Source organism: Punica granatum, chromosome 8, assembly GCF_007655135.1.
Source record: "Punica granatum isolate Tunisia-2019 chromosome 8, ASM765513v2, whole genome shotgun sequence".
NCBI lineage: Eukaryota > Viridiplantae > Streptophyta > Magnoliopsida > Myrtales > Lythraceae > Punica > Punica granatum.
Genome location: NC_045134.1, coordinates 4,648,558 through 4,665,423, shown reverse-complemented (window position 1 = coordinate 4,665,423; position 16,866 = coordinate 4,648,558). Strand labels below are relative to the sequence as shown.

The following is a 16,866-nucleotide window of genomic DNA, read 5'->3' as shown; positions in this document are numbered from 1 at the left end:
AATTTTTTCGTCGTCTTATTTGTGAAATTGAATTACCAATAGTCTTATATATCTACTAGTATATTGTTACTGATTTTAAATTAATATTTTCAACAATTTATAACAATATGTTATATAAATAAAATTATAAAAAATATAAAGTAATCACGTTATATCATGTGCAACGCACGAGCTCTACGACTAGTTTTATTTAGATAAAAAGATATGTAGATCTTCCCATTTTAATTTGAGTCAAAGAGTCTTAGGCCTCTATATATATATATATATATATATATTAGGCCCTCACATTGGAAGACACAACTCTATATCTCAAGAACAATTATGTTTCATTGTTTAAGTTGAGAGTTTTTCTTGATGGATAACGACCCCCTCTTTGCCAACTATGGGGACATCCCACTCGCCGAGCTCCAGTCGAAGTCAGAGGTGGACTTCCCCTACACTGAGGTTGGATCCCTCATGGAGCACCTCAACGACGAGGTGGTCCTGGTCAGGGGCCGGGCCCAGACCATACGAGGGGTTGGGAAGAAGATGGCCTTCGTTGTTGTGCGCGAACGTGGCTTCACGGTCCAGGCGGTGGTCTCAGAGCAGGCTGGCTTGGTCAGCCCTCAGATGGTCAAGTACGTGGCTTCCTTGAACCGAGAGTCCATAATCGACGTCGAAGGCATTCTCACCGTACCATCAGATCCCATCAAGGGGGCTTCCCAGAAGGTAATGTCACAATACACTTTGTTATGTATTGATGCTTAGTAATGTAATATTGGACTGTTACAAACTGCAAGCCGCGCATATCTAACGGCTGACATGCGATCTCGTCTATTGTACAGCCCTCGATGAGCCGCGTGTGAGAGGTGGAAGATTTGTCAATAAAGACTAAATATTCAATGAGTATTACTCATTCACTTTGGATGAATAAGAATCAATCAAAATGCTTGTAAGTGAGAATTTATGAGTTTCATTATAGAATCAGTTTCTCACTTTCAAGCGTCTTAATTGGATATTATATATCCAAGTGAATGAGTAATACTCACTCAATATTTGATTTAAAATAAAAGGAAAGGTTGTTCCCAACTTTTTGGAGTTTTGATTTTTGGATACTTATAAGTCAACCAAACGAGTCTTTTTTGTTCTTTTTGTTCTTTTTTTTTCTGATGAGATTACGAAGCAGTCCAAGCCAAACAACTTCCTTTGAGCATAGTTCACATATTATAATGACTGTACAATGCTTTTAACTTAATGTTCAAGAAAATGCTTTGGTGTAGGTCGAAATTCAATTTCGCAAGCTTCACTGCATCAGCAGAGCTGTCCTGAACCTCCCCATCAACCTCGACATGCAGCTCGAAGCGAAGCTGACATCAAGAAGGATCAGGAGGTAGGTGCTTACTGATCTGATGATTCATTTTTTTTTTTTCCTTTTTACGTATTTGTAATTTGTTCTTCGTTGCTTCTGATGTGCAGTATGGGGATCAACTAGTCCGGGTCAACCAGGACACAAGGTTGAACCACAGGATTATCGACATACGAACCCCTGCTAACCAAGGGATTTTCCGTATCCAGAGCCAAGTCGGAAATGTAAGAACATCGCTACACTATTGATATTCTTGGCAGCTTGCTTTCAGTCTGAACTGAAGATATTTACACTTGCAAGCCTAGTTTCTAATGTCTGTTCCTGCTTGCTGGAGTATTGTTCAATATTGTCGAGTTTCTTGTGGTATTTATATACGGCATAGTCGTCTTCAAGATGTTTCTCACTAAGTTCTTCATGTTGAATGTATGCACATGTGGATGAAAACTGCGACAATGGTTGTCATCTCCTAATGATGTTGTGAAAGCACCGATAACAAAACTTTCAGCTTATGTTTATTTGGTTTTTCCTGTTGATCAGCGGAGTTTTCGGGATTTTGAAGGTTCTTGGGACATCAACCTTTATTGCATTAAGTTGAAGGTTTTTTGGCATTCATTGTTGTGAAGATATTTAGGCAATTCCTCTTATCTGAAGGCTTTGCTGAGATCCACATGCCGAAACTGATAGCGGGTTCAAGTGAAGGTGGTTCTGCTGTCTTAGAACTGGACTACAAAGGGCAACCTGCTTGTTTGGATCAATCACCTCAGCTTCACAAGCAGATGGTCACCTGTGGAGACTTTGTGCGTGCTTTTGAGATCGGTCCCGCTTTCAGGGCAGAAGACTCCTACACCCACAGGCATTTGTGCAAATTCACCAGTCTTGACATCGAAATGGAGATCAAGAAACACTACTCCGAGGCACGGTTTATTTAACCGGCCCTTCTTTTCTTTGTTACATTAGCTCAGCATCTCGTAGCCATTTCTAAGGAAAGGAGTTCTCTTTTTCTACGTAATGGACGTAGTGGACCGCTTGTTTGTTGAACGTCTGAAGGTCAGAAATTTTTGCCAAGTTCCTGTTGGAAATTATGGCTAATGGGTGAATGAGGAAATTGCTCACGAGCTAATGACTCTTGATTTTCTTGGCGGTTACAAGAAATGAATGGATTGCATTCATGAATAATCAAATGTCATTAACATGTATATTGAATATATGTGAATTATTCCCCATAAATGGAGAATATGAAGAGTCATATAACGGATGGAACCCATAGTCTATAAAAGGGGCACACGGCAAAAAGGAAAGAGAACAAGAGAAAAAGTCTCCTGCCTTCCATTGCTTCCTATAGCCGATTGAAAAACAAGAAGAAAATTCGACCTCAAAAGTGTTCACGCTTCTCTTCGAGTTCGCTGAAGCGTTGCTGTTTGTGCTGCTGCTTCGCTTGTTGCCGTTTTATCCTGGGAAACGATTGTCCACGTAACCTCAAGCACCCAGGAGGGGACAATTCTGTTTCAAGGGGTTTGTGTCTAACACAGGACTCGGCTCTCTCTCGTATCTTTCGGTTTCGCCTTTGTTTCGGTTTGAATTTCCAAGTTCCTATACTAATGAAATTAAGTTAATTTGATAGTATTCTATTTGTCCGAATAGCTATTTGAATTATCGTTCAATTTTGTGACTTATTAAGGCTAATTAAATTTACGTCTTACAATCTTGAAACAGATTTTGTTATTTGAACGATTCGAATGGCGTCGGGGAACGATGGAGATACGACCAACGGAAGCCAGACTACTGGCTCCGGCCCTGCTCCTATCTTGCCTAACCATTTGGTTAGCCAAAACGTGGCTGCTCCCTCGATGGTCCCTGTGAACCATGTCGAGAAGCCCGAGAAGTTCAATGGGTTGAACTTCAAGAGGTGGCAGCAAAAGATGCTATTCTACCTCACAACTCTGAACCTTGCAAGATTTTTGACTGAAAATGCTCCAACCCTATCTGTGGGGGAGTCAGATGTGCAGGCTCTCAGTGCGGTTGACGCTTGGAAGCACTCCGACTATCTCTGCCGGAATTATATCATGAATAGTCTTCATGATTCCCTGTATAGTGTCTATCAGGGGTTTAAGACGGCAAAGGAACTATGGGAATCCTTGGACCGTAAATATAAATCAGAGGATGCCGGTGCGAAGAAATTTCTCGTCGGACGATTCCTCGATTTTAAAATGGTGGATTCAAGGACCGTAATGAGTCAAGTGCAAGAATTGCAAGTGCTCTTACATGAGATTTAGGCTGAGGGAATGGCTCTAAGTGAATCCTTCCAAGTGGCTGTTGTCATTGAGAAACTGCCTTCTGGTTGGAAGGATTTCAAGAATTATCTGAAGCATAAGCGAAAGGAGATGACAATGGAAGATCTTGTTGTCAAGCTTCGAATTGAAGAAGACAATAAAAACTCCGAAAAGGATCTCATCCTCCCTGCTGCTAAGGTAAATGTCATGGAGCAAGGGCAAAGCTCTAAGAACAAAAAAGGCAAGAAGAAGCTGGGTACGAATGGAGGAGTCTTCAAGCCCAAGTTTCAGGGGAAATGCTTCAACTGTGACAAGAAAGGTCACAGATCTGCTGACTGCAGGCTCCCAAAAAGGAAAAAGGATCATGAAGCAAACGTGGTCAATGAAATGGCTCGAGATGTGGCAGACATCAACCTATCTGCTGTGGTTTCAGAGGTGAACCTCATTGGGTCCAACCCAAAGGAATGGTGGCTTGATACCGGTGCCACCAGACATGTGTGCTCAAATAGAGACCTGTTCTCTATGCTCGAACCGGTCACTGGGGAATGGATCTATATGGGAAACTCTGCCCATTCTGCTGTTGAAGGTCAAGGAAAGGTAGTCTTAAAGATGACTTCAGGAAAAGAGTTGACTCTGAACAATGTATTGTACGTACCTGAGATTCGGAAGAATTTAGTCTCCGGGTCATTGCTGAACAAACATGGGTTCAGGATGGTTTTTGAGTCGGACAAAGTTATTCTGTCCAAGTCTGGAATGTACGTAGGAAAGGGATATGTATGTGACGGGCTTTTTAAGCTCAATGTAATGACCATAATCAATAAGAATTCTGGTTCTTCTGCGTATTTGATTGAGTCTCCTGATTTGTGGCATGGAAGACTAGGTCATGTTAATTATAATACTTTGCGTAGATTAATTAACTTGAATCACATACCTACATTCCAAATTGATTCACGGCACAAATGTGAAATTTGTGTTGAGGCAAAATTGACAAGATCACCCTTTCAAACGATTGAAAGGAACACCGAGCCACTAGATCTAATTCATAGTGATGTATGCGATTTAAAGTTCGCAACAACAAGAGGTGGTAATAATTATTTTATTACCTTTATCGATGATAGTACAAAATACTGTTACGTATATTTGTTGAAAAGCAAAGATGAGGCCATAGAGAAATTTGTTCTCTATAAAAATGAAGTTGAGAATCAACTCAACAAGAAAATCAAGAGATTGAGGAGTGACAGAGGAGGCGAATATGTAACGCCTTTCGGGGAATTCTGTGCACAATACGGAATTATACACGAAGTGACTGCACCCTATTCACCTCAATCGAATGGTGTTGCTGAACGCAAAAATCGCACATTGAAAGACATGATGAATGCGATGATATTAAGTTCAGGATTACCTCAAAATATGTGGGGTGAAGCAATATTGTCAAGCAATTACCTATTAAATAAGGTGCCTCGAAAGAAAAGGGAAAAGACACCTTATGAATTATTCAGAGGTAGGAGATCATCCTACGACCACTTGCGAGTGTGGGGGTGTTTGGCAAAAGTAGTCGTTCCGGCACCAAAGAAAGTAAAGATCGGTCCTAAGACGGTGGACTGCATCTTTATTGGCTATGCACATAACAGTAGTGCTTATCGATTTCTTGTGCATGAATCTAAGATTCCCGATATACACAAGAACACGATAATGGAATCAAGGAATGCATCGTTCTTTGAAGATGTATTTCCATGTAAATTGAATGAGGTATCGAGTTCATCAAAACGAACCTCGTGCACTATGAATGATGGACTTCATGACGTAGATCATGAAAGGCAGGGTTCGGATGAAGAGATTGAACCTAGACGCAGCAAAAGAGCTAGAATTGAAAAATCATTCGGGAATGATTTTCTGACATATTTGTTAGAAAATGAACCACAAAGCTATGCTGAAGCAGTAAATTCCTCTGAGGGACCTCTTTGGAAGGAGGCAATCAAAAGTGAAATTGATTCGATTCTGCGAAATCACACTTGGGAATTAGTGGATCTCCCCACTAGTTGTAAACCCTTAGGATCCAAATGGATCTTTAAAGGAAAATGAAAGCAGATGGATCCATTGATAAGTACAAGGCCAGGCTTGTAATTAAGGGATACAAGCAAAAGGAAGGCTTGGACTATTTTGATACTTATTCTCCTGTGACAAGAATAAATTCCATTAGGATGATACTTGCAGTTGCGGCATTGCGTAATTTGGAAGTTCATCAAATGGATGTGAAAACAGCTTTCCTAAATGGAGATTTAGATGAAGAAATCTATATGGAACAACCCGAGGGGTTCGTGGCTCCAGGAAAAGAAAGGAAAGTCTGTAAATTGGTCAAATCATTGTATGGGTTAAAACAAGCGCCAAAACAGTGGCACGAAAAATTCGATAATGCAATGATTTCCAAAGGATTTAAAATCAATGAGTGTGATAAATGTGTATACATTAAAGAAACAGAAAATGGTTACGTCATTTTATGTCTCTACGTGGATGACATACTCATTGTTGGTAGTGATGACAGAATGATCAAATCTACGAAGAATATGTTGAATTCAAGATTTGATATGAAAGATATGGGACTCGCTGATGTGATTTTAGGAATTAAAATCATGAGAACATCAGATGGACTAATTTTGAGTCAGTCACACTACATAGATAAAATTCTGGAAAAATTTACCAAAAATGATTCTGGAATTTCAAAGACTCCAATAGACAATAATCTTCATCTATCAAAGAATAGAAAAGAGAGTATTTCTCAGTTAGAATACTCGCGGGTCATTGGAAGTCTGATGTATCTGATGAGTTGTACTAGGCCTGATATTGCATACTCGGTTAGTAGACTCAGTAGATATACGAGTAATCCGAGTGGAGACCATTGGAAGGCAATTGTCAGGGTACTCAAATACCTTAGATACACTCGAGATTACGGGCTGCACTATACTAGATATCCAGCTGTCCTAGAGGGATACAGTGATGCGAATTGGATATCTGATATAACGGATTCAAAATCCACTAGTGGATATGTGTTCACACTAGCAGGTGCAGCAGTTTCATGGAAGTCCTCGAAACAAACTATTATCGCTAGGTCCACAATGGAATCTGAGTTTATTGCTCTGGATAAATGTGGAGAAGAAGCTGAATGGCTACGCCATTTTCTAGAGGGCATTCCTCAATGGGAAAAACCTGTGCCACCAATTTGTATCCACTGTGACAGTCAAACAGCAATTGGAAGGGCACAAAGTAATATGTATAATGGTAAGTCTAGACATATACGTCGTAGACACAACACCATTAGACAACTGATCTCAACTGGAATTATATCTATTGACTACGTGCGGTCAAAGGATAATATATCGGATCCGCTAACCAAAGGGTTAAGTAAAGAGCAGTTTGAGAAGTTGTCAAAGGGAATGGGTCTAAAGTCCATTAGAGGAAAGGTTTTATAGCGGACACCCAACCTAGCTGACTGGAGATCCCAAGATCTAGGTTCAATGGGACAACCAAGTTATAGAACCGAATCAAATCACTGTAGGGGAGAAAATCCCTGGACCATTCCTTGATGAAACAGTGATAAACGGATAAGGCTAGCAATCTAAATTGCTTTAATGATATGTGAAATCACCTATGTGAGAGAAAAGTGAGGCCGCTTTAGAGGAGAATTTTTATGAACTTAATTCTTCAGAAACTCTCGCAGAACCAGAACGGTGTTCCATGGCAAAAAAAAAAAAAAAAAGGACACAACTATGAGAACCGAAGGAAGTCAGTTGAATCTTGTGTGAGGTGTGTAATATCTTTACACAAAACAGCAGAACAATTCAAGGACATCGTGTCTATTGGACTGCTAGTAAAGTACATGCATTTTCACAAGGGAAGGTTCAAGGGTGGTGACACCTACCTATCCTATACAGGTTCAACTGGTGAACACTATTTACGAGTCGAAACAAAACAATTTCCATTCATGTGGGGGATTGTTGGAAATTATGGCTAATGGGTGAATGAGGAAATTGCTCACGAGCTAATGACTCTTGATTTTCTTGGCGGTTACAAGAAATGAATGGATTGCATTCATGAATAATCAAATGTCATTAACATGTATATTGAATATATGTGAATTATTCCCCATAAATGGAGAATATGAAGAGTCATATAACGGATGGAACCCATAGTCTATAAAAGGGGCACACGGCAAAAAGGAAAGAGAACAAGAGAAAAAGTCTCCTGCCTTCCATTGCTTCCTATAGCCGATTGAAAAACAAGAAGAAAATTCGACCTCAAAAGTGTTCACGCTTCTCTTCGAGTTCGCTGAAGCGTTGCTGTTTGTGCTGCTGCTTCGCTTGTTGCCGTTTTATCCTGGGAAACGATTGTCCACGTAACCTCAAGCACCCAGGAGGGGACAATTCTGTTTCAAGGGGTTTGTGTCTAACACAGGACTCGGCTCTCTCTCGTATCTTTCGGTTTCGCCTTTGTTTCGGTTTGAATTTCCAAGTTCCTATACTAATGAAATTAAGTTAATTTGATAGTATTCTATTTGTCCGAATAGCTATTTGAATTATCGTTCAATTTTGTGACTTATTAAGGCTAATTAAATTTACGTCTTACAGTTCCAAGCGAAATTACTTATCATCAGTTCACTGTCACTGGCTGGATTAGCAAATTCCTAGATATGATTGGTTTTGTTGGCTTGAAAATGCAGTAGTTGCCTAAGACATTACGACTTACCTTCGAAGAAGGGGTATGAAACCTAAGACATTACGACTTACCTTCGAAGAAGGGGTATGAATGCTCAAGGTAACTACAGAAGTTAGTGTATTTCGTCAAGCAAACCTATTTCGTGTATAGTTTTCAACCTGAGAACACATCCTTGCTAGTTCAACTGAAGGGTAACGAAAGCCCGGCTGTTTTGTGCTTATCTTCTGTCTATTTATCTACTTATGCAGGATGCTGGTGTCGAGATTGATCCTCTTGGAGACCTCAATACGGAATCAGAGAGAAAACTCGGCCAACTTGTTCTGGAAGGGTAATGAAAAAGCTGAATCCCCCGGTTAGCGGGCATATGGATTTGCTGGGGAACTCTGCTTCTTTCCTTGCTAGCATTCTAGAAATCGCTGTCAAGTGATTTACATTGTGGGAAACTGAAACCAGGATTGCTTCTGAAAATAGGTACGGCACTGAATTCTACATTCTCCACCGATCTCCGCTCGCTGCTCGACCGTTCTATAACACGCCATGCTATGATAATCCTGCATACAGTAGTTCATTCGATGTCTTTATACAAGGTATGGACTGATCAAACTCGAAATATTTCCTAATTAGTGTCTATATGGACCTCTGTTTCCAGTTAAGATGATGCCTTGTCAAGATGATTCTCAATCCATCATCTCGGGAGCTAGCTCGAGTTTTTGCTCTCTCTTTCCACTCCACCACCCCCCCCGGATGAGCTTGCAATACATATAAATCCCCGAGGTACAGAGCTTTTCTTCCCATTTGCAACATCTAATAGCCAGGTGTGGATTTGATTTCCAGGTGAGGAAATAATTTCCGGAGCTCAGCATGTCCACGTCCCAGAATTTCTCATAGAGCGCGTACAGTCATGTGGAATCGATGTGAATACAATCTCGACATATGTTGATTCTTTCAGGTACTCACTCGATGCTCAGTTTTGTCTTCCCTAGCAATTTGGTGCAGTTGCTTTACAATGTAGTGGGATGAACATATGGACTACAAGCTATAACCGAACTTATATTCGAGAACGCAGTTGCGGAATAACCACATCTTATTCTATCATGGTATTAGTCAGAAATCGTCGACTTGACGATGAAGCTAGGCGTGGTAACATTCTAATGGTGACGGTATCTATTTATGAAAGGTATGGAGCACCGCCTCATGGAAGGTTCAGGGTTGGATTGGAACGCGTAGTTATGCTCTTCTGTGGACTCGATAACATCAGGAAGACGTTGCTCTACCCTCGTGATCTGCTGAGGATCGCCCCCTCAGGAGCAGATCGGAATTCATAGCCGCACGGGAGGATCATAATAAGCTACGACATGCTTATTTTTCCCTGTTTTCGCTTGCTTCAATGGTGTACTATTGCGCAGGAAGCGTTATGGATGCTATAATATATACATATACTAATCTGTCATGAAACAGTGCCATTCTTTTTTTTAAGGAGGAATGTACTGAGTTATAAACATGTAAACTGCGTTGTATCTAAAATGTTTAATCGACATCTCAAATTCTTACAGGATGTCCGAGTTTCGCCTAATTAATCTTACTATATTCATAGTTATTATCTGGGATGCGGTCCAAGTCCGAACGTGGTGCCGCATGTATAATCCTTCCCGCACCGATGACTAGATTTGGTCCGACCTCGCGGCAAGGAGTTTCCGAGCAATCAATTGGGTTGATGGAGAATTGGGCTTTGCCATACTAGCCCTAACAACTATGGGTCGGGCAAAGTCCAACTGAAATCGGGTCGGATTTGAGTTCTTTCGGGTCGGGTGCAAATTGGCTTACCGATCACGTTACGCCCCATTCCCCATTTTCTGAACTTTTGTTTCGGCTTTCGATTTCAATTCCACGCTGACAAAGCATCCAATACTTTTCCATTACGACCCCGCCGCCGTCTCTCCCCGTTTGCTCTCAGCATCGCCGGAATGTCGTCATCGGAATCGGCCGAAGCTCCGGCCGTCAGCAAGAAGGCGGCGAAGAAGGAGGCAGCGAAGGCGGAGAAGCTCCGCCGCCGGATGGAGGAGGCCTCCATCTCCATCTCCGCCGCCGCCCAGGCCGCCGAGCAGGAGAATGATCCCCTCTCCGCCAACTACGGCGATGCCCCTCTTTCCGAGCTTCAGTCCAAGTCCGAGGTGGACTTCCCCTACACCGAGGTCGGATCCCTGGCCGAGCACCTCAAGGACCAGGTCGTCCTCGTCAGGGGCCGGGCCCAGACAATCCGCGCCGTCGGGAAGAAGATGGCCTTCCTGGTGGTGCGCGAGCGGGGTTTCACGGTCCAGGTCGTGGTGACGGAGCAGGCCGACGTCGTCAGCCGTCAGATGGTCAAGTACGTGGCTGCATTGAACAGAGAGAGCATAATCGACGTTGAAGGCATCGTGTCCGTACCGGCCGAACCCATCAAGGGAGCTTCCCAGAAGGTAATGGCAAGAGTGTTCTATCCTCTTCGTGCTGTTATTCTTCAATATGTATAGCTCATAAAAGCTTCAACGCTTAACGCTCAAGAGACATGGCTTGGTGTAGGTTGAAATTCAAGTTCGTAAGCTTTACTGCATCAGCAGAGCTGTCCCAACACTCCCCATCAACCTCGAGGATGCAGCTCGAAGTGAAGCTGAGATCCAGAGGGCTTTGGAGGTTGGTGCTGTTGCCTGCGTCCTTTCTGTTATGGCGATCTATATATTTTATCCTGTCAAGCATATTCGATTCCCTAACCTGTTTTATTGTTTGAGCTGTGCAGGCTAAAGAGCCAGTCGTTCGGGTCAACCAGGACACGAGGTTGAATAACAGGGTTCTTGACATGCGAACCCCTGCTAATCAAGGGATTTTTCGCATCCAGAGTCAAGTCGGAAATGTAAGAATGTTGCTATGGTAGTGATGTTCCCAGTACCATTGTTAATCTGACCATGGGATTGCTTTCATTCTGAACTGAAAAGATTTTGAGTTCCTGCTTGCTAGAGCGTAGACGTGGTATTTTATGGTTCCCTTTGGCGTTTGTATGTGGCATGACCATTTTCATCTGCTGACTTACACAATGCATTTCTTTGCTAAGTTCTTTGGTTAAGCATTGTAACTCATGCCTTGAACTGTCCATGACTATATGCTATTGCCATGAACTATATATAGATGTTTTCTTTCCTTTATCTGGTAATGGCATGATCATTTGCAGGACTAGACTAAAATGCTTTGCATAAGTTGGGGGCTAGAATAACTACAAGTAAAATCAATGTGTGCTTAGCATATCACTTCTTTTGTTTGCATGTTAGTTTGGTCAAGTAAAATGTTGGACAAGCGCTACATGCACATGTAGGTGAAAACTGTGAGACTGGTTGTGATCTCCCAAGGTGGTAAAGCTTTGGTTTTTTTCTCCCTAATATGATACATAGATGCGTTAATACTGACTTTTTGGCATTCCCTTCTAATTTCCGATCAGCTGAGATTCCTGGATTTTGATGGTTTTTAGGATGTCAACACTAATGCATGAAGTAGATATTTCTTGTACAGATGCACCAAGTACCGAAATTTCAGCATTCTAATTTTTTGCTTGTGCAGATATTTAGGCAGTTCCTCTTGTCTGAAGGCTTTGTTGAGATCCACACCCCAAAGCTAATTGCTGGATCAAGTGAAGGTGGTTCTGCTGTCTTTAAGCTGGACTACAAAGGGCAACCTGCTTGTTTGGCTCAATCACCTCAACTTCATAAGCAGATGTCCATCTGTGGAGATTTTGGGAGGGTATTTGAGATCGGTCCTGTTTTCAGGGCAGAGGACTCCTACACACACAGGCATTTGTGTGAATTTACTGGTCTTGATGTTGAAATGGAGATCAAGAAGCACTATTCTGAGGTACAACTTAGTCGTCCTCCTTTTCTTCACTGCCTTAGTTTGCTAAGTTGCTGATGAACTCAACTACTTTTTGCAGGTTATGGACATTGTGGACCGCTTATTTGTTGCAATGTTTGACAGCCTAAATGAGAAGTGCAAGAAGGAGCTAGAAGCTGTTGGGAGGCAATACCCCTTTGAACCTCTGAAGGTCTAAAGTGCTTTTCCCAAGTTCTTTATATGATAACTGGAGGGATTAACATCTTTCTCTGATTGGTTCTGTTTTTGTTTGAAATGGCAGTACTTACGGAAGACTTTGCGACTTACTTTTGAAGAAGGGGTTCAAATGCTCAAGGTAACGGTGAATCTATGGTCTATGGAGAGATCTGTTCCTTTTTGTAGTTTCCAACAAGTGGAAATCATTACTATTTCAACTGAAGGTAAAATAAAGCTCTGGTAATTTGTACTTACCTTTTGTTTTTTCGTTTCCTGCCTGTGCAGGATACTGGCGTGGAGATTGATCCTCTAGGAGACCTTAACACCGAGTCAGAGAGAAAACTTGGCCAGCTTGTTCTGGAAAAGTACATAAAACTTAACCATGTTCGCTTAATTACAGTGCATACAATTTTGACAAAGAACTTTGGTTCTAGTCTCTTAAAATTTTAAAATTAGATTTTGTTAGCGTTTATGAATTGGGGGACTGAAACTGGCTTTGCTTCTTGTCATAGGTATGGCACTGAATTCTACATCCTCCACCGATATCCTTTGGCTGTTCGGCCATTCTATACCATGCCATGCTATGACAATCCTGCGTACAGTAACTCATTTGATGTCTTTATAAGAGGTAAGCAGTGGGCAAACTCAAACTACCTTTTAAAATGCTGTGGATTGATAATGGCTTGTCAAAATGATTCTTAATTGATCATCCTCTAGAGCTCTGCTGGAACTCTTGCTCTTTTTACCTTACCCGGGATGAACTTGAGATACTAATAATATCCCCAAAAGTACATGCAATATAAAGTTTGCTTCGATGACGATGTCATTATTCCCCCAAGAAATTCAAAGTGAAACTGGTTTTGTTATCTAGGTGAGGAGATAATTTCAGGAGCTCAGCGTGTCCACGTCCCAGAATTGCTCGCAGAACGTGCACAGGCATGTGGAATTGATGTGAATACAATCTCCAGTTATATCGATTCTTTCAGGTATTTGGTACACACTTTTTGCCATCTTACTCATTCAATGGCTTGTACTTTACGATGTAATAAGATGAATTGGACGGTTAATATAACCGATTCGGACTTAGCATTCCATCATTGAGTTATGGAGTCATGACACCTATATGATTTCTCCATTCTGGACCAATCTTTTTGCTTATTGCAGTGTTGTAGCATTACTTAGAATACCTGGTAACTCGACACATTTGATAAGAAATAATGTTCTAATCACAATCCAATGGGGATGACATTTGCTTGTGGCAGGTATGGGGCACCTCCTCATGGAGGCTTCGGGGTTGGATTGGAACGCGTTGTTATGCTCTTCTGTGGGCTCAATAACATCAGGAAGACATCACTCTACCCTCGCGATCCACTGAGGATCACCCCATGAGGAGCGGATTTGGAATTTTTAGTTGTTCGACCACCGTTTTGCCATTTACTCTGGCATAGTACTGCCCAAAAGTAGAAAGAGCTACGACATATCTGTTCTATTCTCATTTACCGTCTCAATCGTACTCTTAGTCGAAACTTTTATGTACTCTGATAACACAAGCATACTGAAGTTTCTGCATAGAAAATACCTATATTGATCCTATGTTATTGCAGTTGCTAATGTTTTAACTCAACTCCAGGGTATCGACTCCAAGATATCCTGATAAATCTGTACGGCGAAGTCTGTAAGCATCTACATGAATCAAGTTGATTGCACTAATAAGAATATAAGAAGAGGATATGAAAGGAACAGGTAGTAACTTTATTCAGGAATAGCTTATAGTTGAACACGCACTAGTAAGAGTGTACAACTTCGAGTTTCCTTTCCAGCTTAGCAGATCAGTTAGCGTGACATTCTGACTTACAAATACTGCATCAGTCTTAGATATGATATCGGTGTTGACGTGCTATTATTAAGGGTTCCATGATGTACGACCCATAGAAACAGCTCCGCAGGTAGTGATTATTAATCATGAATCGCGTTAAGGACTTTGGTTCTCTTAGTTGTAGCCAGATATCTAAGTTATGAACTCATGAAGCGAGCACCAAATCAAGAAAAAAGGTGGAAAAATCAAATGAACATAATCAATAACTGCAGCAACTGAAACGGTCAAAACCGAACTACTGCCTCCACAGTTCAATCTTCTCGATCATGCTGACAGGAAACATTTGAAAACTTAACAGTATCTCCTAAGCAAAACTTAGCCATTGTTACATCTAAATGCCTAAACCAACGAAGAGGCCTGTCTTGTTTCTTCAAGTAAAAAAGGCGTCGATTTTCATACACTTCAAGAGAAGCTGTGACTATCTCTTCTTCCTCCCACCCTTGCCAGATTTTGAGGTTCCGGACGTACTTGAAGCTGCAGCAGCCTCCTGCTTCTTGGTCCTCCCTGGATGCCTTGGGACCAGCTCTGCAACTCGGAGCATTAACTCTTTTCCTGGAGAACATATAATACGAGTCAATGCTGCAAGATCACAGTCATGTTGACAACTATTAAGCCAACAAGTGATCCTCAAAATACCCAAACCCTTCATCATCGCTCCAACAAAAATTGAAGACATTCCAGGGGAAGTGGTCGATAAGCTGTATTACCAGAACAACTAGAAAAGCAATTTTGTCCACCTTCTCATTAGACTATGGCTAAAAACACGAGCTTTGTGTCTCAAATCCCAAAAATTCCAACAAACGGTCTTTAAGTCCATACAAAATTATCACAGTTATGTGCTGCCGTATCAGAAAGTTCGCTCGCAATCATATATATGCAAAAGCCAAAACATGAAGAGCTTCCGTAAATGTGGAAATGGAACAAAGTGCCACCGGAGCTGTAACACGAAGCAAAGTGCATTCCCATAACATAAGAGAACACAAAATCTAATCATTGACCAATGATCATATCTCCTTCTGAATCTTTCATATCAATATATCCATGTGCACCATGAAATTATGTAACTGCAAATGCTTTTACATAGACAATGTTTCGGTCCGAGCCTGAATGCAAAACAGACTGTCTATTCGCAGAAATTCAACACCAATTCCGAGGTTTATGCGCTGGAATATCATACCGAATCGAATACACAGAAGGATACAGACAGAATTGCAGTAAAATGGTGATTGAGATCCACCAGTCCTTACTCGATGAAATTGCCGGGTTGAACAAAGTCCCGTCTTCCCGTTTCAGGCACACCCTGACTCTCCCTACTTGCTGGAAATCCCTCGGGTACAACTTGTCAATCTGACGACATTGTGTCCAAACGGGTCACGGCGTGAGCTCAGCTCAATTGCAATCGAATTCATTTGAAGTGGGAATCGGATTCAGAACAAGGGGAAGATCAGTTTCAACGAACCTCGATTGCGGAGGGGACCTTCAGATGGTTGCAGCAGTCGCCGATCTCGACGCAGGTGGGGTTCTCGCAGGCTTTGGCGGCGGAAATCCGCCGGCCCTCGGCGATGGTCTTCTTCGAGTTGATGTAGATTGGGTAGAGGACGACCCACTTCTTTATGTTAGGGGCTTGGCCGTCCATTTGACTGTCTCAGCCGAGAGAAACCCTAGCTCGGAGTTCCAATTGCACAGTAGGAGGAGGAGTTGATGGCGGAGAGAGACGATGGCGATCGCCCAAAGGGATCACCCGGGAGGAGCTTTTGACGGCCGTTTCTTTCCATGGCCTTAATTCTTCCCCCGAAATTATTGATCTTTTAGAATTGCCCCTTGAACTTATTGATTATCATATAAGCCCATAAACTGTCCATCGTAAATCATATGCATTTGGTTTCCATTTATATGTTATTGTTGATAACTTTGATGGGGTTGTGATAAGTAAGCGATGATCTAATGAACGACGAATCTATGTTTATATCTATATCTATATCTATATATAATATTTATATCTATATCTTTAGAAATATAAATCGAAGCTATGTGGGACCTGGCCAGATGGACTCAGAGCGTCCCGTTTCTAAATGAAATTTTCTTAGATTTTTTTTTGAGTTTTTAATAATTATATTAATTTTTCATAAAAAAGATTTTGTTTTAATTTTTTTAAAGATATAAAAATGTTATTACATATGCACATTAGAAGGATGTCTTTTTACATTTCAATATAGTTTTCATATCTTATTCACAAATTAAAATTATCATTATCCGTATATTTAATAATATGTTTTTACTGATGGTATGCAAATTGTATGATTTTTTAACACTTAAAAAAAAGAACATAATGTAATGTTTTTCTCGTTCAATGCACGGGTTCAAGACTAGTATCATGGGTTCAAGATTAGTATAGTATAAAGCGGAGTTGGGATGGATCCAACCAGATGACCTTCGAACACCCGAAATATTGAATGAAATTTTCTTAGATTTTTAAATTTTTTTCTTAAAAAGTATTTAATTTTTAAAAATATTTATGGTAAATTCGCGAGACCAATCATTTCTTTCTCCATTTTTTTATCTTTCTTTGAAAACCATTTTTTTTAATTTGTATGTTT

General features: G+C 41.1%; 2 protein-coding genes and 1 pseudogene across 2 annotated transcripts; 2 read left to right on the top strand and 1 right to left on the bottom strand.

Annotated features, from left to right (window-relative positions):
* The first annotated feature begins 354 nt into the window (after positions 1 to 354).
* Positions 355 to 9,880, top strand: LOC116188960 (annotated as a pseudogene).
* A 312-nt stretch (positions 9,881 to 10,192) lies between these two features.
* LOC116188958 (aspartate--tRNA ligase 2, cytoplasmic-like) lies at positions 10,193 to 13,996 on the top strand. Its single transcript, XM_031518411.1, has 10 exons — positions 10,193 to 10,781; positions 10,885 to 10,995; positions 11,099 to 11,212; positions 11,911 to 12,201; positions 12,278 to 12,388; positions 12,479 to 12,532; positions 12,679 to 12,758; positions 12,906 to 13,021; positions 13,265 to 13,379; positions 13,656 to 13,996. The coding sequence occupies exons 1-10, from the start codon at positions 10,290 to 10,292 to the stop codon at positions 13,780 to 13,782; spliced, it is 1,611 nt and encodes a 536-aa protein (XP_031374271.1). The 5' UTR covers positions 10,193 to 10,289; the 3' UTR covers positions 13,783 to 13,996.
* A 450-nt stretch (positions 13,997 to 14,446) lies between these two features.
* LOC116216061 (signal recognition particle 19 kDa protein) lies at positions 14,447 to 16,079 on the bottom strand. The gene is made up of 3 exons (XM_031551979.1): positions 15,729 to 16,079; positions 15,517 to 15,616; positions 14,447 to 14,821 (listed from the first exon to the last, which is right to left on the bottom strand). The coding sequence occupies exons 1-3, from the start codon at positions 15,903 to 15,905 to the stop codon at positions 14,688 to 14,690; spliced, it is 411 nt and encodes a 136-aa protein (XP_031407839.1). The 5' UTR covers positions 15,906 to 16,079; the 3' UTR covers positions 14,447 to 14,687.
* Between the last annotated feature and the right edge of the window lie 787 nt (positions 16,080 to 16,866).

Bases quoted from the DNA above. Each gene is read 5' to 3' on its own strand.
- LOC116188958 (XM_031518411.1), top strand. From the start codon at position 10,290: ATGTCGTCATCGGAATCGGCCGAAGCTCCGGCCGTCAGCAAGAAGGCG. The intron at 12,533-12,678 runs GTAACGGTGAAT...CTGCCTGTGCAG, and splicing joins AAGGGGTTCAAATGCTCAAG to GATACTGGCGTGGAGATTGA. The intron at 13,022-13,264 runs GTAAGCAGTGGG...TTTGTTATCTAG, and splicing joins ATTTGATGTCTTTATAAGAG to GTGAGGAGATAATTTCAGGA.
- LOC116216061 (XM_031551979.1), bottom strand. From the start codon at position 15,905: ATGGACGGCCAAGCCCCTAACATAAAGAAGTGGGTCGTCCTCTACCCA. The intron at 15,617-15,728 runs GTTCGTTGAAAC...CAATGTCGTCAG, and splicing joins AGGTCCCCTCCGCAATCGAG to ATTGACAAGTTGTACCCGAG. The intron at 14,822-15,516 runs GTAAGGACTGGT...TATGTTCTCCAG, and splicing joins CAACCCGGCAATTTCATCGA to GAAAAGAGTTAATGCTCCGA.